Genomic DNA, 25,022 nt, shown 5'->3' with positions numbered 1-25,022 from the left:
TTGCAAACTAGATTCCCTTTAAATTTAGGAAGTAAATTATTGCTGATAGATTCAGCCAGTCATCATGAGATTTCTAACTGGCCAAATCACTAGATGTTACTTTGTAGAGCTTAAGACCAGGATCAATATCTACGTTGTCGTTTCCACAACACTCAAAGCCCTATTTTCGATTGTTTTAGAGCTGCGGCCTTTACCCGACCACAATCATGTAGTCGGGTCTATCCCGACAATTACACCGGCTTCAAGTCCCGAACAGACCATTCCAGAGCCCGAAAAAAGGATGGACATCTGCAAACTGCCAAGACGCCTTGCCGAGTAGGTCTCGTACGCCGAAGCCGTCATTCTGGTCTTTAATGGCGCCACAAGGTACCCGCCCACTTCCCGCCGACCATTTCCCTGCAAAATCCCGGCGATTTGGTGTTCAACGCGTCGAACGGGGACTTACAGCGGGAGGTCAATACGGATTAAGCATACTGGTACGTAACTGACCTGCTTTTACCGGAGCCGATTGTAAAAGCCGTTCAGATGTCAGCGCGTTTAGAGGAACGACGGAAACCGAGACCGGGCATCTTATTAGGATCATAAGCATTTTGGGATATGGCGCAAGAGTCAGGAGTGTAATGGCATACTTCATTGGGTGTGGACCTCGGTAATGTGACGCCTTTGGGTCATTTCGTCCGAGATATCTTTGTTGTTGTACGCAAGCTGTGAGGCAAAGTTACTCTGGTTGCACGCATGTCCGGCGAATCCTTTGCGGAGTAAGGACACGGACGACCTGGGACCACACCACTGTCGAGGTTCTGAATGAACAGCTTATTGCGCCAAGCAGACCAACGCGGGATCTAGATGTGTCCTATTAACATCCACTTTTAGCTCAGAATACATCCAGGCAACGCAAAGACCCTAGACATTGACGCCACTGACAGTCGGCCCGGCCAAGGTCGAGGTTTTGCCCTGGATCAGGACGTCGATAAAGATAAGGTGGCTTCGGACTCTGTCTGTCTCTATCCCACCGGCTGTCTTCCTGGAGTGATGCATCCTGTTCTCAACCCCAAGTCTTTTGTACACGTTGATAATTGAACTTGTCGCCTAGGTAGTCACGGATCAATATGGGTACACTCAATGAGAAAACGGGAGACACCATCGACGTTGTCACACCCGCAGATGCAAACCTTCAGGTTTGACCTACTCTGATCGAATGCACAGATGAGTCAATCTGACACTTACACAGAGAGAGAGTTTCGATGAAAAGGTTTCCATCGACGATGTAGCGAGGTATTTACTTGATTTCCACACCGAGATTTACACCAGACCATATCATGTCGCCGGGGAAAGCTGACACTTCGCAGGCAACTCAATGCCACCCCCGAAGAAGTCCTCGAAGCCAGAGAACTTTCACGCTCCCTATCTCTCGAGGAGGCCAGATCGGTATGCAGTCTTCGGACCCCACCGTTGTAGCCAGGAAGTTTCAGCCTCTAACCCATCTCAAAGTCGGCCGAGAGACTAGTGCAACAGCATGGTCTCGATCCCAACTTCCCGGCAGGAGCCCTCGAGCGTCTCAAGGAGTTCCTCGCCAACGAAGATATCCTCGCCAACCCGGATTCGCACAGTCGTGAAATCTCAGAGGCCAAGATCGAAGTTTCTCTGTTGACTTCCAATAGCCCGTACGCCGAGGTTCGCGCTGTAGTCGACCCGCATGATGATGCTAGCATGCCAGTCGCCACGATCCGTGCCTGGACTATCGGTCTCTTTTTCGTCGTCTTCATCGCTTTCATTAACCAGCTCTTCAGTGTGCGCCAGCCTTCTATCACGTTGCGCGCGGAAGTCGTACAACTCCTCGCGTATCCAGTCGGCAAAGCTGCCGAAAAATGGCTTCCCGATGTCGGCTTCACGCTCTTTGGGGTTCGGCATAGTCTCAATCCTGGACCGTTCAACAAGAAGGAGCACATGCTCATTTCGATCATGGCAAGTGTTGGGAAGACTCTGCCGAGTTCCAGATACATCAGTGAGTTATCCTCTACAGACTACTCGACACGTAATTCGGCCGCCCATTACTAATAAACCGTTAGTCTTTACGCAGTGGATGGACCGTTACTTTGGCCAGAAGTATGCCAAGTCTTTCAGTTACCAGATTCTTCTGGCTCTTTCCACAAATCTGATGGGATTCGGACTAGCCGGTTTGTGTAGAAGGTTCTTGGTCTACCCATCTTTCTGCCTCTGGCCGGCATCTCTAGTCACCATCGCTCTTAACAGCTCCTTACACAACGGTATGATATTAGTGATATGCTAAACATATGACGAAGTTGGATGCTAATGGTTCCCACAGAGGCAAACCATCCAGTACCCGGTCCTTTCAAGAAGATCTACAACATGTCGCGATACCGATTATTCATGGTTGCTTTCGCCGCGATGTTTGTGTGGTTCTGGTTCCCTGATTACATCTTCGGTGCACTGTCCCTGTTCAACTGGATCGCCTGGATTGCTCCCAATAACTTTACACTCACTGCCATTACCGGTGTTAACAAGGGTCTCGGCTTCAATCCCATCCCAACTTTTGACTGGAACGTTGCAACACACGTCGTTCAGCCTCTTGTGGTCCCTTTCCGTGTTACCTTCAACACCTTTATCGGCGTGTTCCTGGGCGGTATCACAATCATCGGACTCTACTGGACCAATGCGTACAACACTGCTTACCTCCCTATCAACTCGAATCTGATGTACAATCACTTCGGTGGCTCATACAACGTTTCAAAGATCTTGGATGGCAGAGGGTGGCTCAACGAGACCAAGTACCAGGCGTACTCCCCCGTGTACCTCGCAGCTAGTAGTATCACGATGTACTACTACTTCTTCGCTGTCTATGCGGCTACCGTTTCCTATGCCATTCTCTATCATCGTCACGATATTGCACTTGGTTTCCGGAGTTTGTGGCGCAGCTTCAAGAAAGAGGCGTCGACTGATTTCAAGGATGTTCATACAAGGCTGATGTCCAACTACCCAGAAGGTATGTCTGAAGCTAACTTGGAAGATTAATTAGTACTGAAATCCCTCTCAGTTCCTGAATGGTGGTACCTGATTCTCAATCTGGCCGCCATTGCTTTCGGTGTTGCGGCAGTTGCTGCATGGCCGACCGAGGTAAGTCGAACGACCCATACTGCTACTGCCGTTGCCGCTTAGCGACTAACATTCTACCAGACGAGCGTTGGTGTTGTGTTCTTCGGCATTGCGCTTGCCCTGGTCTTTGTTATTCCAACAGGTATTATTTTCGCTACGACTGGCATGGAAGTGGAATTCAAGTAAGCAAACCTGGCTTGTCAATGTTTTTTAGTTGTTCATATAAGACTAACATGACATAGCGTCCTTGCGGAATTCATTGGAGGTGCCTGGGAGCCGGGCAATGCCTTGGCCATGAACTTCTTCAAGTGCTTCGGGTAAGTGAATAATCTGCTGTTGTGTTCCACCTGAGGTACCTTAGTATTCAACAACTTACGATACTCGCAGTTATGTCACTACAGCTCATGCTCTTGACTTTGCCAATGACTTGAAGCTAGCTCACTACCTCAAGATCCCACAGAGGCACACCTTCGCCGCTCAAGTCGTTGCTGTCTTTGTCTCAGCATTTGTCTGTACTGGCGTTATGAACTTTCAGATCAGCAACATTCCAGATCTTTGCTCAACGTCAGTATACTGCAAAACATCATATTTGTCATGGTCGGACGACTAACGTGAAAGTCCTACAGAAACCAAAAAGACCGTTTCACTTGCCCTGGCGTAAACACCTACTTTACTGCTGCGGTGCTGTTCGGTAGTCTAGGTGCCCGAAAGGTCTTTGGATCAGGCGGCATCTATACAGCCCTACTCTCAGCGTTCCCGGTCGGCTTTGCACTTCCTTTCATTTTCTACTACTTCCAGCGCAAATTTCCTCGTACCCACTGGTTCGCCAAGATTCACCCAGTGATGATCCTCAGCGGTGGCATCAGCTGGTCTCCTGTAAGCTTTCCCAATGGTTGGTTTACGATCGCTTTTGTGGCTAACATCAAGTCAAGTACAACATCGCTTATATGTGGCCGGCCGTCCTGCCTGGATGGCTGAGCATGGTGTACCTCCGCCAGCGTTATCTTGCGTTCTGGTCAAAGTACAACTACGTCTTGTCGGCGGCTTTCTCGACTGCCATCGCCATCGCTGGTGTGATTATCTTCTTTGCCGTCAGTTATCACGGATTTGAGATTACTTGGTGGGGCAACGACTCGGAGAGTGGATGCGAGTCTACGGCCTGCACGCTGCTGAAGCTGCCTAAAGGCGAATATTTTGGACCGCGCGTTGGAACTTACGCTAGTTAACGAGATGAAGTTTTGAAACCATTGATCGAGGAAATGCAAGCCGTCCAGCGAGGCCGAGTTATTTCTACGGGCTCATACATACTGTGTAGCAAATCTTGGGTGCCACGGCATTCTAGCGAAATACAAGTGGCTCTTCTCACAGCCAGAAGAGGGTCAGATCATTAGTCGTTGACCCGGCCTCACATCGCCAAGGAAGATACTTGACATAAAACATACCGTATCCTTCAGCTATGCGCGACCTGCCATATACAGAGCCCATGCGGCTTGTAGGCGGTGAGGCGTCGCGCTTCAACCACAATCAGGCCATGACTCGGTCAGCTCACCGAAAGCTTAGCCCTCTGGCGAGATTACACTTTGACCCTGGCCATCAACCAGAACGGGGGACGATGAAACTCTATCGGCGACCGCCAATCAGCACAGTTAAATGGTAACCGAGTACTGGTTTCTACGAAAGTTAGTTTAAGCCATCGTATACCTCCTTTGACGTCAGCCCCTCTTCTCCTCGATTCACAACACCTCTACGGATAGGTCGAGTCGAATTGAAAGGGTCCGGCCAAGGTGTCGCTCAGCTCCACCCTCCCCTTCTGCCGGCAGAAATATAGCAGCAGCTCGCATTCGATATCTCGCGTCGCGCGCCCTTGCCGCGCCTCCGAAAGCCCCACTATTCGAGCCCGGCGTGTCCGGCGGACTGTAAGGTCTCGTTAGAGTTCGTTGCCATGAGCTGTGGCCGTTCTCCACCCGGTACCTCCGGACCCAAGTCACGACCATCCGTCCCAGCTAAGAAGAGTTGCACACCTTGCAGGTAAGTCCGAAGATTTCGTCGCGGTACAACATAGGACGATGTCAGAAGGACTCGGACTGACCTGGTCTCTAGAATCCATAGAGTCAAGTGTGATGAGACAAGACCAGCTTGTCGACGGTGTAGCATCACAGGCAAGGTCTGCGATGGCTACGGCGGTGAGGGTGGCGGTCCAGCGGCCCGCAGACCCTCACTGCCACTTCTCCAGACCTCATCAGCATCTCCATCGCGTTGCGACACACATGCGGGCTCGGCGGAGCTAAGCTGTACTGATAAACTTCACTTCGAGTGGTTCGTGAGCCGGACCACGAACCAACTGCCTGGCGTCTTCAACTCGCCGTTCTGGAAGACCTTAGTGCTTCAAGCTAGCTCGACTGAGCCTGCTATCCTCTATGCTATCCTCGCCCTGGGTGCGGCCCACGAGACATCAAATATCGACGCATGCATCGTCAAACGGGAGCCGTCAAGTCCCGAGACAGCGGATCAACAGGAACACCTCAGCCTGCAGTATTACAACAAGTCCATTTATCACCTTCAGAAGCATTTACGCACGCCAAGCACAGAATCAATACGCGTCGTTCTAGTTGTCTGCACGGTCTACATATGCATGGAGTTCATGCAAAAGCGATACAAGACGGGATTCCTTCACTTCAGACACAGTCTCCAGCTTCTGGGAAGCTTGTTGAGATCTTCTGCTCCGACATCATCATGCGACCCAGCAGATGACTGGTTCGTTGATGTCATACCTCGACTAGATATCCAAGCGACTCTTCTTACGAACGAGTTTTACCAAGGTGCCGGCACTAAACACACCTCATCGATATGGCCGCCAATGCCCCGGCTGTTTCAATCAGTTCGGGACGCTAGCCAAAGCCTCGACGGCCTCTTGTTCAGAGCGTACCAATTACAGAAAGACGGTGCCGCGGCCGGACCAGCAGAAGATGCAGCTGACATCTTTGAGCTGCTCGCTACACAGCAGTCCCTTCGGAACGAGCTAGAATTGTGGATACAAGCCTTTGAAATCTTCAAAGCCAGGACGTGGAACTTCGTAATAGATCGAGAGAGGCTCGCCTACGGACCGCTGCCGATTTATCACACTATGGCATACATCATCACCAATACTTCTCTAAATCCTGGAAATGAGCTTATCTTTGACCTATACACGAGTCACTTTGCGTCGGTTGTAGCTTCGGCGAGGCAGCTTATTGAGGCGACATCATCTGCAACCATGCTGACACCTGCTGCTGAATCGTCGCCAGAGAATTATACGCATCAAGCAGAGCACGCCTCAGACACGGGCTTGGTTCCGCCGTTATTCTTCACCGCTGTCAAGTGTCGCGTGCCCAGGATCAGACGTCAGGCATTGGAACTTCTTCTAGCATCTCAACGGCAGGAAGGAATCTGGGATGCGATATTATCCGCGCGGATAGCGAAAGAAGTGATGGTTCTTGAAGAGCGGGGTCTCTATGAAGGTGATGTTGACGAGAAGAGGGCTTCCCCAGATTTTGTGATCCCGGTTCTGCCGGGGCCGCCCAGGATACACAAACTCTGGATCGAGGTGCCGGAGGAGCCACGCGGAGATATCCTTCTCAGCATCCAGAGGATCTTTCCAGAGGGCAAACGGGAGACCCTGGGAAGGCGGTTTCACGCGGAGCATGACTATTGGACTTCTGTTCCCGTAACACTACGCGTCGCTAAGGTAACTGAGCAGGCCAAGTAGGGAAGGCCATGCTCCGAAGTGATCTGGAGGGAGGAGTCGCGAATACCCTTTGTACTATTATTTAACCCAATGCGATCAGTGCCTCTTCTGAGACGAGTACACATTCAGCGCATATCTGCGAAAGCTTTTGGTCTGTCGTCTCCAACTCCTGCCTGGCCCATGCCTTGGTGGGATGCCATCTCGTATCTGACATTCATGCTGCTGGCGGATATTTCATACAAGCCATGCCCCTCAACTGGCAGTTCTGGCTGCCATCCAGGGGCTTGGGCATAGTGATACGGTTGTTGCTGGCTCCCATCACGGCTGTGCTTCTTCTCAGCTTGTGCGATCGGGGTTTTTCTCGCTTGTCGTCGACGCCACAAAAGCCACCCGATAGTGCCCATGCCCAACACTGCAGCAAAAGTCACTCCAACCGCAATGCCTGCTGCAGCTCCCGACGATAAGCCTTGATCTTTCGTCGTCGGCAGTGGTGTTGCTGCAGAGGTGTTGCTTGGTTGGGGTATTACTTGGGCTTCGGTGATGTTGAAATAGTGGCAGGTGACGCCCCAGTTTGCCGGTTCTTTGCCTGGCCCGAGTAATTCGAAGAAGTAGAGGTTGCTGAGTTTCGGATTAGGGAAGTCCTTTATGGAGACTTCCCAGTTAATTGACTTTGCGGAGGTGCTCGCTACGGCCGGGCAATCGATGTCAGCCATGGGAGTTCTCCCTAAGTTGCAGGCCTTCCGTCGCTTCGCCTATTTGAACTCGGGCTTCATAAGATCGTGCAACTCACCTACGATATCGATGTAGTCTAAAGTGCTTCCGCCTCCTACCGATTCTTGCCATAATATCAACCTGGCAGAGTCGTATTCCATGTCCCAGTGGAGATCTATAATGTCTCCTATTGTGTAAGCGTTGTTGTCTCGGTAGTCATAGGCGAGACCTGGACCAGGTGGCCGGCGAAAACGGTTTTCGGCGGCGACAAATGCTGCGAAGAGCAAATAGAGACAAACCCACAGGCTTGATAGAGCCATGGCAACAAGTTGAAAGGTTCTTGATGGAAACGACTGATATGATGCGTGACACTATGGACGATTCACTGCGACAAGGGGACTCAGATTTTAGCTAACTTCAGCTTGAACGACGGAAGGATGAGACATCCGGGACCTCGCAGCATTTAACAAAACCATTCTGCAAGGCAGAATCGCGGAGGATGCTTGACCCTGCTATGCAAAATAAGCGCTAACGATGTGCGACTAGGCGGTTACAATAAAATCTCACAGACCCAAGTACCACCCTGTACGAAGGATCTGCCCTCAAGGATTAACAATGGCAAGACCTATCGCGCGCTGCAGCCGAGATGCGAGGCAGCAGTGTGCGATCTCCCGAATTAAATGGGCTTCAGCCGCTCAATCGACTTTCTTCGATTGGACGGCAACCTAGGAGGGGTACTTGAATTATCAAAGTTCCATGTTCCTTTCGGAAGCTTGACCGATTCCCACGGGTTCCACACTAGATAGCAGTCACTTTGCCATGCGAAGATGCAACGGTAAGCTCGGGATCTCCACATTAACAGGTTAAGATTCTAACCAAGCTTAATTAGACCATCTTTCCCGTAACCTAGTGTCCTTAGGGAATTGGGTGCTTGCAGTGCCTTGCCTAACGCCAGTTGTGAACTTTTGGTGATAGTGAGTTAGGCTGCCCGATTCGCTGAATCTCGCTAAAACCGCGCCTCTCTTGGCCCTGACCGAGCCTCGGCCAGATCGGTCGGAAACTTGAGAAAATTAACTCGAAATGTTTCTGCCTGGTCGTCGTGCTATCTATCTTATTGTACCCGGCTGGCTGCACTATCTGTTCTCATGCTTTCATGCCGACAACGCGCCGGAAGAGCAATAGCAAAAATCTTAAATATTTCACGTGTGCAGTAGTTTACCTAACCTTTCGGAGTATTTGAATTTACATATCCAGCAACCTGAATCAACGATAGTGTTACACAGGGTTACCAAACTTATCCGTCTTCTTTGCCTTGGAGGTGAAGCACTCATCATCTGGCCCACAGCCCTGCCAGTTGAAAGATTCCCCAGGCGAGAAGCATGCGCTGTCGCAATTCTGCTTCTTGCAAAGCCCATGCGCCTCATCACCGCCGACCCACCCATCATCTTTGGCACCGTTGACTGTTCCTTCTATCGCATGCCACTATTTCTCATCAGCAAACTAATCAACCTGATACAAAACCATTGGAGGGGAAGAATGGTGCCGACGTACGTAAGGGCCGCTGTACGGCGCGCCGTGTAGCTCATCAGAAAACCAATTGCCTCCAGCTATAAGATCTTGTTAGCGACGATGAAGTTTAATAGCGTGAAGGCCAATTCTCTCACCATAAACGAACCGTCCGTCGTACGCGTTGACAACTGCTTTTGTTGCATCGTCGTTGATTTGAACACCAACAAGACCCTGGTCGCTGATACAGGCGCAAAGGCGGTGCTTATCAGCGCTGACACGCGCGACCCTGGGATCAATTAGCTCTCAATTTCACTCGTACCTTACTCGAAGTGCCAGCTTACATCAGCAGGCTGAGTAGGCAAAGATCTTTCAACGACATGATAGTCTTGGGCTACTAGTATGATATGCCAAATCAATTATACGTGATTAAAAGATAGTCTGTATGGTAGAAGCTGTGAACGAGAATTTGAAATAAAGTACGAGCTGATTGTGGCGAGGGGAAGTCGGACTCGAAAAAGTCATTTACATTTGTATGTACTCTCCCAAGCCTTACGTGCCCCATGGAGTCCTCAGTGGATGGCAGATGGCTGATAAGATATCGGCTTCCCCGACCTCTGGAGGTGTGAAATGTCGCTTTCATCAAGGCCTCAATATGACGATGCATTCATTGATTGAAGATTGCGGGGAATGTCACTTTTTCTTCCAATGCTCTATTTAGTCATCCGAACTTTGTTTGATTAGCAAATTAAGGTATATTGCTTTTGAGTTCCCAGGCAACGTGTTCCCGAGTTCTTGATAGGGGAAAGTGTTATCTCACTATCCGTAGAATAAGAGGGGCCTGTGCCGAGTCATATCCTTCCCAGGAAGTCTGGGGAACAATCTATTCGGACCAAAGATCGCTGCCACTCTGCAACGGGCTTGTCCGGGAAATTGGGATTTCTCTTTGAGCATGACTAATGCCAAAGCATGGCATCCCGTTGACGCATGGATGATCTCAAAACAACTTACCAGTGTGCTGTGAATGCCATTCTATCTGATTCGAATTGTAACCTGATGCCTACTCGATAGCATCTACTCAGTTTTTGTTCTTTGCCCTCAGACTCTCAAGAGATTGGTGGCTTCTAGACAAGGCCTGTTCTATTTGGTATTTGATCGTGGGGAAACCATTGATTCGAAGTTTCTCGTCTGTCTTACCATCAGATTGTGGACTTCTAGGTCTTATCCGTGTGATCATAGGAAAAGCCCCTCAAGTGGTATGAGTCAAACCATCTATTTCCAGGTAAACATGCTGCGACAGATGCCACCAATTCAAGACAAGAGACTATTATCAAGTCTTCTTGACCAATAACTAAGCTCGAGTGCTTATAGCTTGATTGATGGGTCTGTGTATGGCATGATGCCTTTGCCTGTTCACTAAGCCAGCCTTCTTTATCAATGTCTTTGGTCAACACTCCATTTTCCTGGCACGCCCAAGCTCTCAACTTTGTAAACATCTCCATGACGTAGGCTCGAGCGAGCATCAGCGCTTGTAGATAACTGTGTATTTACCGACTGCTCTGACACATTCGATGAAGACTGCACGCTTATTGGTGGCAGAAATGAATACTACCACATACGTATCAAGAGGATGGGAGCTTTGACGGTGAGGAATAAGAGGTTGAGCGATATCAAGTGAGCTTCCCACATAAGTCTTGACGACATTTGTTCTCACTTTCCAATACCGCCGGTTATTGCTCCCTTCAAAATCGATGATCGCCAGTTGCGTGCCTCTCTTATCCTTGCAAGACCGGCAGAAGCGTTGTTTTAGGAATCATGGGCGTCCAAATTACGCGTGCTTTGGGCGAACAACTCCTGGAACACGCATAGGCACTCCAATTGACAATTTCAGGAAGTTTAAGGTCCCAGAACCAGATTCCAACTCATATAATAGACTGACTTGTTTGGGCAGACCACTTCTGGTCAGGTAGTGCGCGGTCAGGTATATATACGAACTTGGCGCCTGCAGGGCATCATTCGTTTCTCGAAGATGAGAGTTAGGTGCGAGTTCTTTGTGAAAAGGAGAGTGTCACTGGTTTGGGACGAAGCAAGGGGCAGAAGCGTAATGATGCAATAAAGGTAGCAAACTCTTTGACGTTGTACAACCACACAGATGCCCTGAGCATTGTTTTACACAGCAATCATTCACTGTTTGTTCTCTTTTGATAGTCAAGTTTTTCAATACCTACAGAGCTAAGCTTGGAGAAAGTACCCAGTGTGGAAGACATCATCCCATACCTAAGCGGTGAAGTGAGTATTCCCAACATTCACTGTTGCACGTGACGCCACCCACATACCAGGTCTTTTCTTCAGTCTGCTTTCTCATATGCTCCTTCCTTCCCACTATTGGTATCTCATAAGGAGGCTTCTGCCTGGGGTCAAATAGGTCATTTGCTTATAGATCTTCCGGGCGTTATTCAGAAAAACGTGACCAGAGGAGGCGGCTTGGTATTCCTTCCAAATTCTCCCTCATAGCTCAGCCCTTTCCTCCTACTTCATTCTGTAGAACACACATCTCCTCTTTCACATCTACTTCCTTTCTCTCTTTCATTGAGAAAACCTCGGTACTTCCCTCAAAAACCCTCGATTCTCGATCACCTTTACAACCACCCACATTGAGACCACTGACGAAGTTAAGGAACACTCATCATGATGATGGTCTCCCGCATCGTCTTCCAGGCAATCCTCGCCTTGGGTATTTATTCCCTGGCTACTTTCGCCCTGGCCGAGGACCTAACTATCACAAAGGCTGAAACCTTCCCGGTCATCGCCATCGAGGCCGGTCTTACCGCTCGCGATGACACGATCGCCCCTCACGACTGCGGCGATATTCTCAGGCGCGGCATCACCCCTCAGATCGACTGCTCCTACTCGGAAGAGAACTGTGGTTTCCAGGACGACATTGAATACATCATCCGCATCAAGCCTATTGGCAAGGTCAGCACCCACTGGTGCGGCATGATGCGGGCGCAGGTTGCAAAGGAGACCAATTCCTATATCGAGGAGATTGTGATGAAGAAGTGCGACCGCACTTACGAGGCCAACGAGAATGGCAATGGCATGTGGCTTGTCCTCAACATTCAGCACATCCACTTTCTCGGTGATCGGCGCCCTGATGTCGAGCGTGCTATCAGGAACACCATGTGCCCTGGTGGTCCAAAGCTGGACTATTGGTTCAATGAGGGGTACATATCTCTTCCCCTTTCCACCCCTCCCCCCCCCCTCCGAGGCAACCTTGTTCAACTCTGTAGCTAACTTCTTTTCACCACTAGTTGCTACCGCTCCAGTATCTGTAGCAAGCGCTACTGGAATGTCGATAAGCGTCGCAGCTTGCCTGACGCCCTCGAGCAGATCTCTTACCCCAAAGGACGTGATGTCCTCAAGGTCCGCCCCGAGATCGAGAAGCCTGTCACCGCCCTAGCCGCTACCAATGTTGTCGCCACCACTTAGCCGACTACGTTTCACACAATCAAGCAATTCTCACTGTCGAGAGTGTCACTTCGGACTTGGTCCTCAAAGACACTCCCACCGGTTTCGAGGCTCCTCAACCCCAAGCGATCAATGATATTACTCGTGGCCTTGACCACGACTTCGAATACGGAGGATACTTCCAGCTAGCGAGAATCAGTAAGGGGGCATCTTCGTCTTGAGATGCTCAGAGCCATGGGATTTGAGAAGCAGCAATGCCACTTCCTGGCTTCTTCCTCAGTCTGCGGTTTGTTGTGGAGTGTCAGGGGGTACACACGTCTTCGAAGAACGATGTGAGGACTATGGCTATGTTATTACAATGCAGCTAGATAGGAACATAAATCGGCTCCCGTTGCGGTATCATCATCTAGTGCACCGACTTAACCTTGAACTAGTCTAAAGCTTTCCGTGCCATATTTCACCGAGTTATATTGAAGGGCAGCCGCTCATGTAGAAGGAAACCAGTCAAGAGTAAGGAGGTACTCGGCGAGCCAGTCGACGAGGGCTCTCTGCTGAGGCCCCCAAGCCGCTGGCACTTCTTGGAGTGCCGGGCAATGGCCCTCTCGATATAGTTGTAACTCCCCTCCAAGATTGACAGCATGTCCCTATGAGTACCTAAGGTAGGTCATGGAGCGAGTCCTGTGACTTGTTCCTGTCGTGGATCTCGCCTCAAGTAGGAAAAGCACAGGGAGCCTCGTCCATGTTTTTAATCATTTTGCTCCTTTTGCTCTCCAATTGCCGTCCCGGAACAGCAGTGATAGATTCTTTCGGAGGCGAAGTGCTATCAAGAGACGGCAAGATTTCTCCACTCCCAACAATGGCCTTGAAAAGCCTGTGGCAAAAGCCGGTATGTCTGTTCACCTTTCTTAGGCGCTCTAGGAATCTCATCAGACTTCATAACCACGTTTAGCAAGCTCTATACTCACAGGATCTTTAGAAGCGCTGGAGTGCCAGCTGAACCACAAGAGGGGATAAAGTGACAGATACCTCAACTTTCTGAGAACCGTAACTTTTCCACTCAGCCGTCGCCAACTGCACTCTTCCAGATATTGAGTGAAAATAATAAACGATCGTGGTCATCTTGAGCATATCCAAAGGTTTTTGTTAAATGGCGGATAAAGCACAGGCTAGAGATTGTAGACAATGAGAAATTACATCAATCTCAATAATGAAAGGGTCAATCTTCCGATCAATCAGATCGACGACTGGGACTCTTCGGCAGCATAGGAACATTTGCAGACCGTATGACGTCTCAATAAACCTTGGCTAATTTCGAGTTGCTCCAGACTCGAGTGACAGAACCCGTACTCACCCGGCTATGTATCTCTAGGTAGTAGCCTTGCGGGGCTCAACCTGGACGGAAATCGTTTAAATCATAGGAGATCTCGTTGTCGCACAGGCTCCCGCACATGGCAAGTCCTCGCGAGCTCTCAACCACGTCAACATGAACACTCCCACCCGCCCGTCAGACGTTTCGAAACTCAACATCAGAAAGGTTCTTCTATATTCGGCAGATCGATGCTGCAGTGCCCAGCTTTTATCTGCCCTTGGGGTTCTCGGTGCGTTGCATCTCACCCTCCCCAGTCTACCAGAAATTCCAACATCATGAGTATCATGCTTGGACTCTTGGGAGAACTACATCAAAAATGAAAAACATCATATGAACAGCTTGGCAAAAAGAATATACAGTGAATAGAAGATCAATTCCCCAGGAACTCTCACAACCCCCACCCACTCTAAAAATGGAGAAAAAAAGGGTTGCTTCCCATCCATCTTCCCTCCTCCCGTATGTTGACGCAAAGGTGACCCAGCCTTTTAAAGAAGAACCCTCAATCATTGCCAGCGGATTCCAGCCCGGTTAGGAGAAGAGAAGAAGTCCTTGTCTCTGACAAGAAGCCAACCAAAAAAAATGAAGAGGGTCAAGTCGGAAGACTTTACATCCTCACAGCCTTCTTCGACTTACTCCCCCCGGTAGAAAAGGGCGCCAAAGGCGGCACGCTCTCCTTGGCCTTCTGCCTCGTCGTCAAATCACCGCCCCTCTTCTCCCCTTTGCTCTTTGTCGAGAACGGCGCCAGCGGCGGGACCTCCTCCTCGCCCCCCTTCTTCTTGCGCGCCTCGATGACCGCCTCGCGCTTCCTCGCGTCGGTGCCAAACGGGTTTAAGGGCGGAGGCGGGTCATTCTTGCCGGGCTTGTCGGCGCGTCGGGCTACAGCGGCCATGGCTTCCTCGTGGGCGAGTCCGGAGTGGAAGCGGATCGGGGAACGCTTGATTTGCGGGACGACGGGTTTCCCAGCATCTTCGCGCTTGATGAAGCTTACGACGCCGCCGATTGCGTCCGAGGCGCGGGCTTGGAGGCTTGCGATGGGGCTGGAAGTGTTTGTTAGTTGGGAGTCAGCTGGGAGAGTTGTGAGTCTTACCCAGACTCAACGGGCACGGCACCAACGCCGGCAACCGCAGCGGCGACGACGGCAACAGCAGAGAACTTCATCTTGTCTAATTCCAACGCTTCGTATCTTCGTGTTTGTAGTGTAAACCTTGTCGTAACTCGTTCCCGCCGTCGTAAAATGTGTGTTCGAGCCGGCGATGACGTTGAGTCGTGTAGGATAGTTGTATATGTGTATAATTTGAAAGGAAATGATCGACGCTTGGTCTATTCGATAGTCGGGTACTGAAAGTAAATGTTGTAGTTGTCAAGTAAAGTGATCGTCCGAATTCAGACGCAGCAACCAAAAGAAAAAGGGTGCGGAAGAAAGACCGGACGTCCACGACTCTTTTATCTATCTCTTCTCTTCCAGACGTCCGGTCCCAGACCACCGCCTCCTTTCCCCATATTCTTCAACTCTCCACATGAGCAATCCAGACATCCCGGACAATTGCGTGAGCTGACAGGCAGCTTACTCTACACCCTTGTCCGTCAACACCGGCCACCCGGCAGCCCCACGGCCTTGCCTCGCATCACAACGTGGCGCGCCCGCTCGATGCCACCCTTGGTCTGGTATCACATTCACATCTTGCCCTACCCAACTACCTCATATTCCACCTCGGCGTGACGATCGTATAAGAAAGAGTCCGGGGATGATGGTTGTACGCCTTGTACGCAATAAGCAGCGCACATCTAACTTCCACAAGCGCGTTTCCACAGTTTCAGCCCGCGACAATCCACACGAACCACGGGCCAACATCCGGTACAGACGGCGGGGACTTGCTCTCGGGTTTTTCTCTTTTACCTCAAATCGTCTCTATCTACGGAAATCTCTGCTCGGCGAGTTGAATTCTCCGCCAGTCCACTCGGTTTCCCCTCCCCATCCCACCGGGCTGAATATTGATGGCAGCCTTGAACTTGGGCAGACTTTCGAGGCTCCTGTTCCCCAACTCTGCCCAATACCACGGGCGAGAATACCGCCTTCTATTTTCAGCTGATGTCGTCTCGTCTCGTCTCATCTTCTCTGCCTTTGCAGCTCCAATCAACTCACCTTCGTAAGACATGGTCGAGCTGTTCAATTCCGCTCAACATCACCCGACCATCCGGTCATCCCGACTCAAGATTCGACGGCTCTCAGCTGCTGCTCGACTCGCGACGCCTTATCCAAAATCACTCGCCATGCGGTTGTCGCAAAACGGCACACAGCCACCGCCCTTCTCAACCTGATTCAGTTTTGCTCCCCTTTGTTCCCTCCACGACTCGCAAAGTGAAGAGTTGCCATTCTTGGCAGAGTCCATTCCATACTCTCTCCACTTGGTCGCTGCCCCATCCAAAAACAGCAACATGGGAAATCGGTACCAAAAGAATTCCCTCCATCCCTCAGACCCTCATCCGTCCGACCACTTCATCTGAAGCGATGCCGTAATCCGGTTCTCCCGAGCCTTTGCGCCATGCACCAGAGTGCTCAGCAACTTCTAATTTCTCCCATCTCTTCTTTTATCCGCCAAATTTCCACTAGCCTTCTTTCTCACCAACCCCTCATCTTAACCGAGTTGAACGAAGACATCGGGCTGTTTCGATAACCTCTACCCTCTGCCTCAATGACGAACGGTGTGTCACAAACCATGATTTAAACCTCAACTCTCTTTATTTGACAATCGAGGGATCGAGATCTGTTGCTCTCAGCGTCCATGGAACTATAGCTCGGTCCGATCTTACGTACCCGAGCGCGCGTATTCCTCCCAAGATGCCAAGAAAACAAAAGAGCCAGAAACCCAAGAAACCTCACCAAACCGAGTCGTGTTGTGACAAGACAAACCAGAGTGTGTGTTTCTCAACTCTTGCTGCGCCTCCTTTCACTTTCTGAACAATAAAGATCTCCCAGCTCAGACGTTGTGTAGACACCCCTGCCTTGATCTCAACCCATCCCATCCTTCCAGAATATTCGCGAATCCGACTTGACGTGCCCAGCCAAGCCCAAGAACTCCCAAGAACCCCCTTCAGCCAGCAATGTCCCCGGTCTCGATCCTCTACAATCATGCAACCTCACGAACGCCCAGCCCAAGCCCAAAGTCCCCTTCAACCCTCACCTAGTGTAAAACCAGGCTCGGCACCAACAGGCCGGTCATACCCAAGAGAAAAAAGTCCCCACGCAACGGCAGCCACACCACCCAACACCCCAGATCCCTGTCCCCGCCTCTGGATGCATTAGCGCACGTCAGCCGTCGATCATCAGCCTGGCTCCCCTCGGCAGATCCAGTAGCATGAACGGCGGCTCCATTTTGGGTTCCTTGGTGCCGTTGCAGGTCTTTCATCTAGACAACCTCCTCCCCTCTTGCATGACAACTGCCTCACCATCTTCACACACCGAGCCCACCACGGCAGACCGAATCACATGGTCAGAATCATGAGGATATGGTAGCATTGTGGAAAAGTCTATTCTTCATTCCTCGTGAGTGAACCGCCGCCAGAATGAGCCCACCAAGCGCCAAGCAATGCGACGACTGCACGCAGGTCCCAGAGGCGCAAAGAATACTACGTACAAGAAGGACAATTTTGTCTGGTATATATAGAGAAGCTTCGCCCCCGGTCCCTGGCCCAACGTTGCATTCCGAGGACTCACGCATAGCGGACCTCGTTGAAGAGCGCCGCGCGCACCTGGATCAGGGCTGCGAGCTCAAACAGGAATGACTGTAGCACAATGACATTGGTGATGACATGCGACACCGTAGCTTTCCTCTCCTCCTTTTCCGTGTCCCTCTTTGGCGTACTTGCTCCGGCAGTACCACCGCTAGGTGTTCCCGGCACGGCATCCTGTTCTGGCTCATCGCCGTCCCGGTCTACCTCTTGCTGCTCATCTCCGCCCTCGTCATCATCATCTTTAGGGGGCGGCATGTGTAACGTGGGCTTCTTCTTCCCAAGATCCAGTGGGATAGGCTCAACCTTGCCGGGGATGCCAACCTTTCGGGCGAGAATGCTCTGATCTATAGCTGCAAACGCCGCGGCCTGGCTGGCTACCGGATCTCGAGGTGTGTGCGACGATCCAGCTTCATCCGCTGCGCCCCGGCCAGAGTTATCGTGACTGCCAGGCGTGTCTTTGGGCGGGGGAACAGGCCGAGACGTTGGCGTAGAGAATCCATACCCACCAGACATAACACCTGGTGCCGGGCTACCCGTTCCGGAACTTCGGCTGTTCTTCCTGCCCCGTGGGCTTCCAGTACGGCTGGGCGTGCTCAGCTCCGACACCAGGCGCTGAGCAAACCGTTCGAGACCCGAGGGCCGCGCTGGCGATCCACTGCGGGTCGCGTCGTCCAGACTTGAACGTTCCGGGGTGTGCGTTGAACTATGCCTCTGCGGTGTTGGCTTGCGGGGTGGCAACAGTGGACCAGGCGGGCGGGGCTGGTCTGCAGTCTGGAACGCCTCTCTCCTACCTTGCAGAAGATCCTCGAAGCGGGGCACAGTCTCGCGATACTTGGTGACCTGGTTGCACAACTGCTGTAGGACGACGAGTATGCGAGGTAGGGATGACTGTACCCATACTGGACGACGACGACAGGCATCCAACGACTCAAGCGTCTGCTGTTCCTCCGACGTCGTAGAATCAGGGTCTGTCGGGGGTCTAAAGGAAGTGGTCGAGGCGTCGGGTGAGGTAGGGCTGGGTGGCTGCTCGTCATAGGTGTACTTTTGAGGGCTCCGCAACATCCATCCTTCGGGTGCCATGTAGCCACAAATGGCCAGGTCTAAGATGGCCTCGGTGAGGGAGAGATTTGTGTCGACGGGGTTCATGAAAAAGGTCTCGAGCAGATCCAAAACCGAGTTGAGCAGCGGGTCGTCCGGGCGAAGCGTGTGCTCGTGCACGTCGCGTGGCGCCCCAGGCAGTGTATCAGGAACAGTGGGCAAGTCATGATTGTTGGTGGATATCTTGGGTGCGACCAGCTTCAGGGAGCAGGGATGACTCTCGAGCCGGGACATGGTGTCCTTCAGGACGTTATCGTAGATTTCGTCAAACTTGTCCTGCCCTCCAATGGACCCAGCCAAACTCATCAAATAATCCACCTCCTGCTCGTGGGCACCGACAGTCCGGTGCATTTTGGCTCCCAAGACCGCTTCAGTCCGGAGCAGCGTGCTGATAGCATAACGATGATGCCTCCGGAGGATAGCTGAGATCAGCTGGAGAGTCACGCGGATGGTCTGCTGGTTATGTGAGCGTAGACACGCCTGAGCAAGATCGACCAGATTGAAGAGCAAAGGAGTAGCCGTGATGTCGGATTTGGTCTGGGCAAGCATAGTAGCGAGATCCATGGATTTACGTTTGCGAGCCGCACTGATGGAGGCTCGGGAACCTGACATGTCTTCGGTGACATGATCAGGCAAGCCGAGCAGATAATGAAGGATAAGGTTGATCATATCAGGGTGGTCTAGGGATTCGAGGATCCGGCGGAGGTACGTCAAGACAGCTACGGACGAGCCTCCGTCGATATCGGACGACTCTAGTAAAGAAGGGTATCTAGGGAAAATGTCAATATTTACCATGGCCAACCTGCAGGTGGGCTGTCTTACAAGAGTTGTTGGAGGAAAATGACCTGGAAATGCTCCAGAAGCGTCTGCTTCACCTCGACGGATTTGCAGTGGTCTAAGACATCCTGCCAGAAGAGAAGATGAGAGAGGAAGGTCTCAAGGTGTAGTTGGAAATCACCAGAGCATGAGCTGATGATCTCAAAGGTGGAGGCTGGGTGTTGGTAGTCGGACAAAGCGAGGATGGGAGGCAGATCGTTGGTGGGATAGTCAATAACCAGCTTGCGACTCAGCTGACTGTAGAGCGCACCCAGGCCGGTGGCCATGAGAGTGGAGAGGTCGCTTTCGACAATCCATTGCTCGAGAGACTCATCGCTTGATGCGGACTCAATGATGTACAGCAGACCTGTTCTGGCAAAGTCCCCAACCTTACCCTCGTGGTGAATGTAGTCCATCAGGATGTAGAATAACGGGAAATCCTGTCTCTGCGTTCGGCCAGCAAATGCATCATGCCCGTCCTGGGGCTTGTCCTTGGGATTCCCATCGTGATGGCTCTTGAACCAGGCGTGTAGTATCTCTCGGTTGAGGCGGATCTTGGTGGTGATGTTAAAAGCCAACTCAACGACCTTGGCCTCGGTATCAGAGCCCAACCGCACACTGTTGACGCCGGTGATGCGCACCAGGAGGTTCGTCAAGCTGGCGGAGAAGGTTGTGTTTTCGACAAATGCCTCCTCTTCGGTTTCGAGCAGAGTTGCGAAGAAGAGCACAGCTTCTTTGATGATCCACTCGTTGTAGGAGGTGGTGGCTATCTTGCCAATGGGTACGTAGACTTGTTTCTTGGCGGCATACTGGATGCACGGGTGAGGTAGCGGTCGTCGGGACTCGTCGTTGAGGATGTTTGTAAGTTCTTGGAGGCGGAGTTCGAGGTTCTCGGCGGCATCGACGTCGTTGGCGAGATTGGAAGACGACCTCCAGATTTGCTATCACGTGTTAAGATCAGGGCCTCGCCGGCAGCGCGGGGGAAGCTTCTCACGAGGATGCGGTTGTACTCTTTGTCGAAGCGATGCAGACGTTTCGTAGGGTTCTTTGCTTCTTCCTTGCGATGAGCCGCGGGGGACAGCGAGGTGCCTGCTAGGAGGCGCGACCACTAGATTTTGGTCAGGATTGAAGTTTCTTGTTGCCCAAGCCCAAGATCAAAAGGGAGGGAGGGGTGTTTCGTCTAGGGTATCTCACAAAGTCCATAGTGTTGTCCCCGAAGGCATCTCCAGCAAGGCAGGAGGAGTTGGAATTATTCGCGCATCAAGCTCGGTGAGAGGATGTCGACTGGTTGGCGAAAGAGGAGCAGCAAAGAGGAGGCGATTGGCGGCGGTGGCCAAGGTGAGACCAGGTGGTTTAGGGGAGGACTGGCGAGAAATGGAGACGGAGCTTCGGTGCATAAACTGTCAAGTGTCAGGCGTCGCGAAATGTCATTCCGAGACTTGACCGCGTCCGCTGGTTGCCCGTTAGTGGGAGATCGGTACGTACCCTCTGATGGCGCCTGTCCACGTTGTGTTGCACAGCCCGGCCGACGCACGAACTCCAGGGACTTGGACAAGATAAGGCAACGTGCCTCATGTGGCGGTGCACTTCACCTTCTTATCTAAGCGGGTGTGTGGCTGATTGAATACAGTCGTTGATGCTCCATCCTCATCTTATTAACATTCGTACAACAGCCATGTCTCAACACATTTTTACGTGGTTCTTCCATCAACATTCTGTCTTAGAATACCAGGTTATGGGTTTTCCAAGGGTCACATGATTTCGCAGGCGATGGACTGATCAACGCACTTTCGCCATCTCCCCCCCCCCCCCGCTGTTGCCATAATCATCATGCTCTGGTCAACTTAGTACCTAAGTATTAAACTTTGCGCATGTTGCCCATCCTAAGCTACAACTCCAACTTTCATACGTTTGAAGGCAATTTTACAATCTTCATTTATTTACAAGGCTTTGTTAGTACTTTCTGACTGCATGGCTTGGAGTACAACCGCCAAACGACTGCCATCGACAAATTTTCACTGGCCCAGTATGCCTTGGCTTCTGTCTCCACGGCAAGACCAAGGAATTACGGCCGACTGACGCAGCATCACAGTGAATCTATTTCTTTCATACATTTCATGTGAAAAAATTTCGGAACACAAAAGCTTTCAAGATAGCAAGTTTGTGATTGTCCCATCTTAAGTCGCGCAGAACATCATATTAGATAAGTCGCTGGCGGCTAATGATACAATTCGCTCTTTCAAAGGATCATTGCCAGCCAAATCCTCGTCATCGCCTTGCAATTCGTCCAGTTGATCAGCCACACGAACATTCCAAACTGAACAGGCTGCTTGAAAGACTGGACTCCTGTTCGACCTTTTTTCTTTGCGGTGTGGTCTGGTTTTGCATACTAAAATAATGTATCTCGGAACATACTCTCTGTCTACCCTTTGTCGTGTCCACCACCCCCATATGATGGCAAGAAAGTAAGGCTACAATTGCCAAGAGTAACACTCAGGAGTTCACTCACAGTCTATAACATATCGCATTCTTGCCGGGGACGGTGGGTAAATTGGTTGGTTATTTCACCGCCGCAAACCAGGACTGAATCCCGAACGAGATGGCGGTTAGTCGTCTTTGTTCAAAGCTTGCAGCCGAAGGATACGCCTACGGCATTGGAACAGAGGCGTACGTGCGAACAGAATCAGACGGCAACAAAGACCGGATATCAATTGTGGGGAAATAAGTGAGAATCTAGCGTGTCAAGGGTGAACACAGAATCGGGAGCCTCTCGGCGGTGTCTAGCAGTAGAGCAACGCCGATGGTCCTCGATATCCGCCTCAAACTTTCATGATGCTACGATTCGAACAATCACAGCGCAGGCTATGTGCCTAACTTCTGAATTCATATTTACTTAAGAGTACTCAGGCCTCCCTTCTCTATGTTTCATTCTCTCCTTGTCAACTTCAACTTCGGCACAATCCTACGTCTAGACCCAGTCTTTCCGCCTCATAGGTCTCAATATCCAGACAAGGTTATTTATCCGACGCTTCATTAGCTGATATCCAGCTTGACAAACCCAGAGACTTGAACGAGAAATCCAAGTTTTGACCTCATTCTACGATTGCTTCATACATGTATCAATCACACGAGAGAATCGAAGCTTCTTCAGGGCAAAAAACTGAATGGGAAAAGTCACAGGAATGCAAAGGACTCATGGAGTTTTGCAAGTCATCTCTCGTACTTCATCAAGACAAACATCTAGCCATTTTGTCTCTCGGAGATGAAATACTAGAGAGAGAGAAGCTCCATGCAAACGATAAGTCTAAGGACACAGAGCTGTCTGAGAACTCAACCAACTTAATCGCATATGATGCGAAATGGTTGAAATCCCTCCGTGATGTTTACAAGGAAAACAGGGCCCAGAGTTCAGATGCCGATTTTGTCGAGCTCATGAAAGATGCCATGCGTACGGTTCGAGTTGATGGAGGAAACCTACGACAATTGATCACGATTTTGGTACACGTCAAGAAAAATCCGGGGCAGCAAGAGCCACGTCTTAAGCGGCTATATATCGACTATGATGGAATTCATCCCGAGAACTGGGGGCCAATTTGGAAATACGAAATTGACTGCGTCAAGTCCCTCGCAGATAAGCAGAATGTTCCTTTTGATTCAACAGCCTTCCAATTTGAGAACGGAATTCTCATGTGCAAGAGCCCCGAAAGTGAGTTGACAATCCGGAAATTTCATGTACAAGTCATCGCCCTTCTTTTCTCCACGGACACTTTTCCGGAAATGGTACAGCTTGCGTGCCACAAGGACATTCTAGAAATGTTCAGAGGCTTCAAACACAAGATAAAAAACATGGTATCCTCTCTGGCTCTTCGAGATTCAGCTTCTCGTGAGCCGAAACCTGATTCACCACTTTCGTGGGACCAGGAGATCGTCAGCATTCTATCAGATTCTATGCCGGCGAAGCACCTATTTCTCGAGGGGCCGATTGTCCGAATTTCCAACGAAGAAGGTCATGGCCTAAGGAACCATTCAGACATCACGTTCTACAAGATAAGCCCTGGGAGTGCCCAAATTGGCCACCTCATCGACTTACGCGCAACCAAACTCTCTGCCTTCAGATACATTGCCGAGGATCATCAAGAGCGTATTGGCGAGAAGTGGAAAGATCCACTGATCAAAATTCTCGGTGATCTGAATTCAACTCAAGGAGAATGTCTGAAAACGTTGTGTCTTGGCCTATTTAACGCCCCGCGGGGATACTCGGGGCTGGCGGTTCCTCCGTCAATGGGATTGCTACAAAGTTTGACACACCTGTGGATTGACTCTGGCAAGAGCGACGCGAGATGGAAGTACGAAGCCATTAGGTCATTCGCACTACCAAACCATTACGCACAAAATTTGTTTCACCTTCGCATCACAGGGCCTCGCGAGGACCTCGATAATTGGATATCATTCATGCTCACTGGGGGCAAATCAGTGTGGGAGCATCTGAAAAGTTTCAGTATCAACGATGAGACATTAGTCGAGCAAAACAGCCAGAGTCTTGAATCAGTTGGAGTCAAACTCAAGCTTATTGGTGAGAATGATGATATCAGGCTCTGGACCAATGAGGGCGATAATCTGGAAGAGTTTAAGGACGACAAACGCCCAAGCCAATACTTCAGCAAAGTCCTCAATTAGACCATGTAGATCTTGTTCTGGTATTTTGTCCAGATGGAGTGCCAATCGTTACGATTGTACCGTGGATACCTTATACGAATTCACTTCATATCCAAGAGGACTTTTTCAGAGAGTCAGCGGCTTCAACCGCGAGTAGTCATCAATATAAGTTTCTCAGTCCACCATTCAACCAGACCCATGTATCATTTGCTCTGCTTTCTGGTTTTGTGGGTGGGGGGAGACTTTCCTGAGTCTCTGCAGTGAATGCGTTCCATTCGCTGCTTGTCGATGGCAAAGTTTTGATCACCTCGCCAGTCTTTCGACATGAATAGATAAGACTCGGAAGGATAGATACAACTTCGTCTAAGACCTCTTGCCTACTTAGCGACTTGACGCTTTCTCAGTTTTCCCTATTTGCTTTCACCCCGCTCCTTTGTGTGAACGTAACCATCGGTTGGTGTACGCCTCTCACTCTCAAAAACCTCAACACGATACTATTTTCAAAAGTCGAAATTGCCACGAAGTTAAAGCATATTTTAAGTGGCAGTTCGCTCCTTTACACTTCACTTCCAGCTTTTGGCTCTCTTCTTACCCATTCCTAATTAGTGTCTGGTTCTTTCCATCCGTCCTGATCCATTACTAGCATTCTAGCCATCGGCATTGCTTTCTATGGTGGACGACACTGTGCTGTCATTACGGAGTGGACGCTTGACAGCAATGCTTTGCCTATTTATCTTGAAGACACAATTTGGGGGTTTGAGGGAAAGATCTGGCGGCATTGTTGTCACTTCCGCCTGAAGACCTCATGCAATCACCGATATTGATTCA

General features: G+C 50.6%; 8 protein-coding genes across 8 annotated transcripts; 3 read left to right on the top strand and 5 right to left on the bottom strand.

Annotated features, from left to right (window-relative positions):
- Nucleotides 1-1,109: 1,109 nt before the first annotated feature.
- On the top strand, nucleotides 1,110-6,859 carry CPAR01_12130 (OPT oligopeptide transporter; the record flags this gene model as incomplete). The annotated part of the gene is made up of 13 exons (XM_060496388.1): nucleotides 1,110-1,178; nucleotides 1,232-1,275; nucleotides 1,350-1,428; nucleotides 1,492-2,005; nucleotides 2,070-2,267; nucleotides 2,327-3,004; nucleotides 3,056-3,135; nucleotides 3,196-3,296; nucleotides 3,357-3,431; nucleotides 3,502-3,678; nucleotides 3,741-3,990; nucleotides 4,047-4,205; nucleotides 5,429-6,859. 13 exons carry the CDS (start codon nucleotides 1,110-1,112, stop codon nucleotides 6,857-6,859), a joined length of 3,855 nt encoding a protein of 1,284 aa, XP_060345173.1.
- Nucleotides 6,860-6,963: 104 nt separating this feature from the next.
- On the bottom strand, nucleotides 6,964-7,869 carry CPAR01_12129 (uncharacterized protein; the record flags this gene model as incomplete). Its single annotated transcript, XM_060496387.1, has 2 exons — nucleotides 6,964-7,562; nucleotides 7,629-7,869. 2 exons carry the CDS (start codon nucleotides 7,867-7,869, stop codon nucleotides 6,964-6,966), a joined length of 840 nt encoding a protein of 279 aa, XP_060345172.1.
- A 955-nt stretch (nucleotides 7,870-8,824) lies between these two features.
- Nucleotides 8,825-9,437, bottom strand: CPAR01_12128 (uncharacterized protein; the record flags this gene model as incomplete). The annotated part of the gene is made up of 4 exons (XM_060496386.1): nucleotides 8,825-9,031; nucleotides 9,101-9,156; nucleotides 9,214-9,344; nucleotides 9,400-9,437. The coding sequence occupies 4 exons, from the start codon at nucleotides 9,435-9,437 to the stop codon at nucleotides 8,825-8,827; spliced, it is 432 nt and encodes a 143-aa protein (XP_060345171.1).
- Nucleotides 9,438-10,269: 832 nt separating this feature from the next.
- Nucleotides 10,270-10,835, bottom strand: CPAR01_12127 (uncharacterized protein; the record flags this gene model as incomplete). Its single annotated transcript, XM_060496385.1, has 2 exons — nucleotides 10,270-10,594; nucleotides 10,675-10,835. Coding segments are annotated over 2 exons (486 nt in total), but the record flags the coding sequence as incomplete, so codon positions are not given.
- Nucleotides 10,836-11,743: 908 nt separating this feature from the next.
- On the top strand, nucleotides 11,744-12,544 carry CPAR01_12126 (uncharacterized protein; the record flags this gene model as incomplete). Its single annotated transcript, XM_060496384.1, has 2 exons — nucleotides 11,744-12,279; nucleotides 12,367-12,544. The coding sequence occupies 2 exons, from the start codon at nucleotides 11,744-11,746 to the stop codon at nucleotides 12,542-12,544; spliced, it is 714 nt and encodes a 237-aa protein (XP_060345169.1).
- Nucleotides 12,545-14,496: 1,952 nt separating this feature from the next.
- CPAR01_12125 (uncharacterized protein) lies at nucleotides 14,497-15,050 on the bottom strand (the record flags this gene model as incomplete). The annotated part of the gene is made up of 2 exons (XM_060496383.1): nucleotides 14,497-14,929; nucleotides 14,980-15,050. 2 exons carry the CDS (start codon nucleotides 15,048-15,050, stop codon nucleotides 14,497-14,499), a joined length of 504 nt encoding a protein of 167 aa, XP_060345168.1.
- A 2,553-nt stretch (nucleotides 15,051-17,603) lies between these two features.
- CPAR01_12124 (uncharacterized protein) lies at nucleotides 17,604-20,646 on the bottom strand (the record flags this gene model as incomplete). The annotated part of the gene is made up of 3 exons (XM_060496382.1): nucleotides 17,604-19,491; nucleotides 19,545-20,479; nucleotides 20,533-20,646. Coding segments are annotated over 3 exons (2,937 nt in total), but the record flags the coding sequence as incomplete, so codon positions are not given.
- A 2,336-nt stretch (nucleotides 20,647-22,982) lies between these two features.
- Nucleotides 22,983-24,215, top strand: CPAR01_12123 (uncharacterized protein; the record flags this gene model as incomplete). Its single annotated transcript, XM_060496381.1, has 1 exon — nucleotides 22,983-24,215. One exon carries the CDS (start codon nucleotides 22,983-22,985, stop codon nucleotides 24,213-24,215), a length of 1,233 nt encoding a protein of 410 aa, XP_060345166.1.
- Nucleotides 24,216-25,022: the final 807 nt, after the last annotated feature.

This window comes from Colletotrichum paranaense (genome assembly GCF_030867605.1).
Source record: "Colletotrichum paranaense strain IMI 384185 chromosome Unknown Scaffold_10.1, whole genome shotgun sequence".
Lineage (NCBI taxonomy): Eukaryota > Fungi > Ascomycota > Sordariomycetes > Glomerellales > Glomerellaceae > Colletotrichum > Colletotrichum paranaense.
The sequence above is the reverse complement of the archived record's forward strand: the minus strand, read 5'-3'. Positions and strand labels throughout refer to the sequence as shown.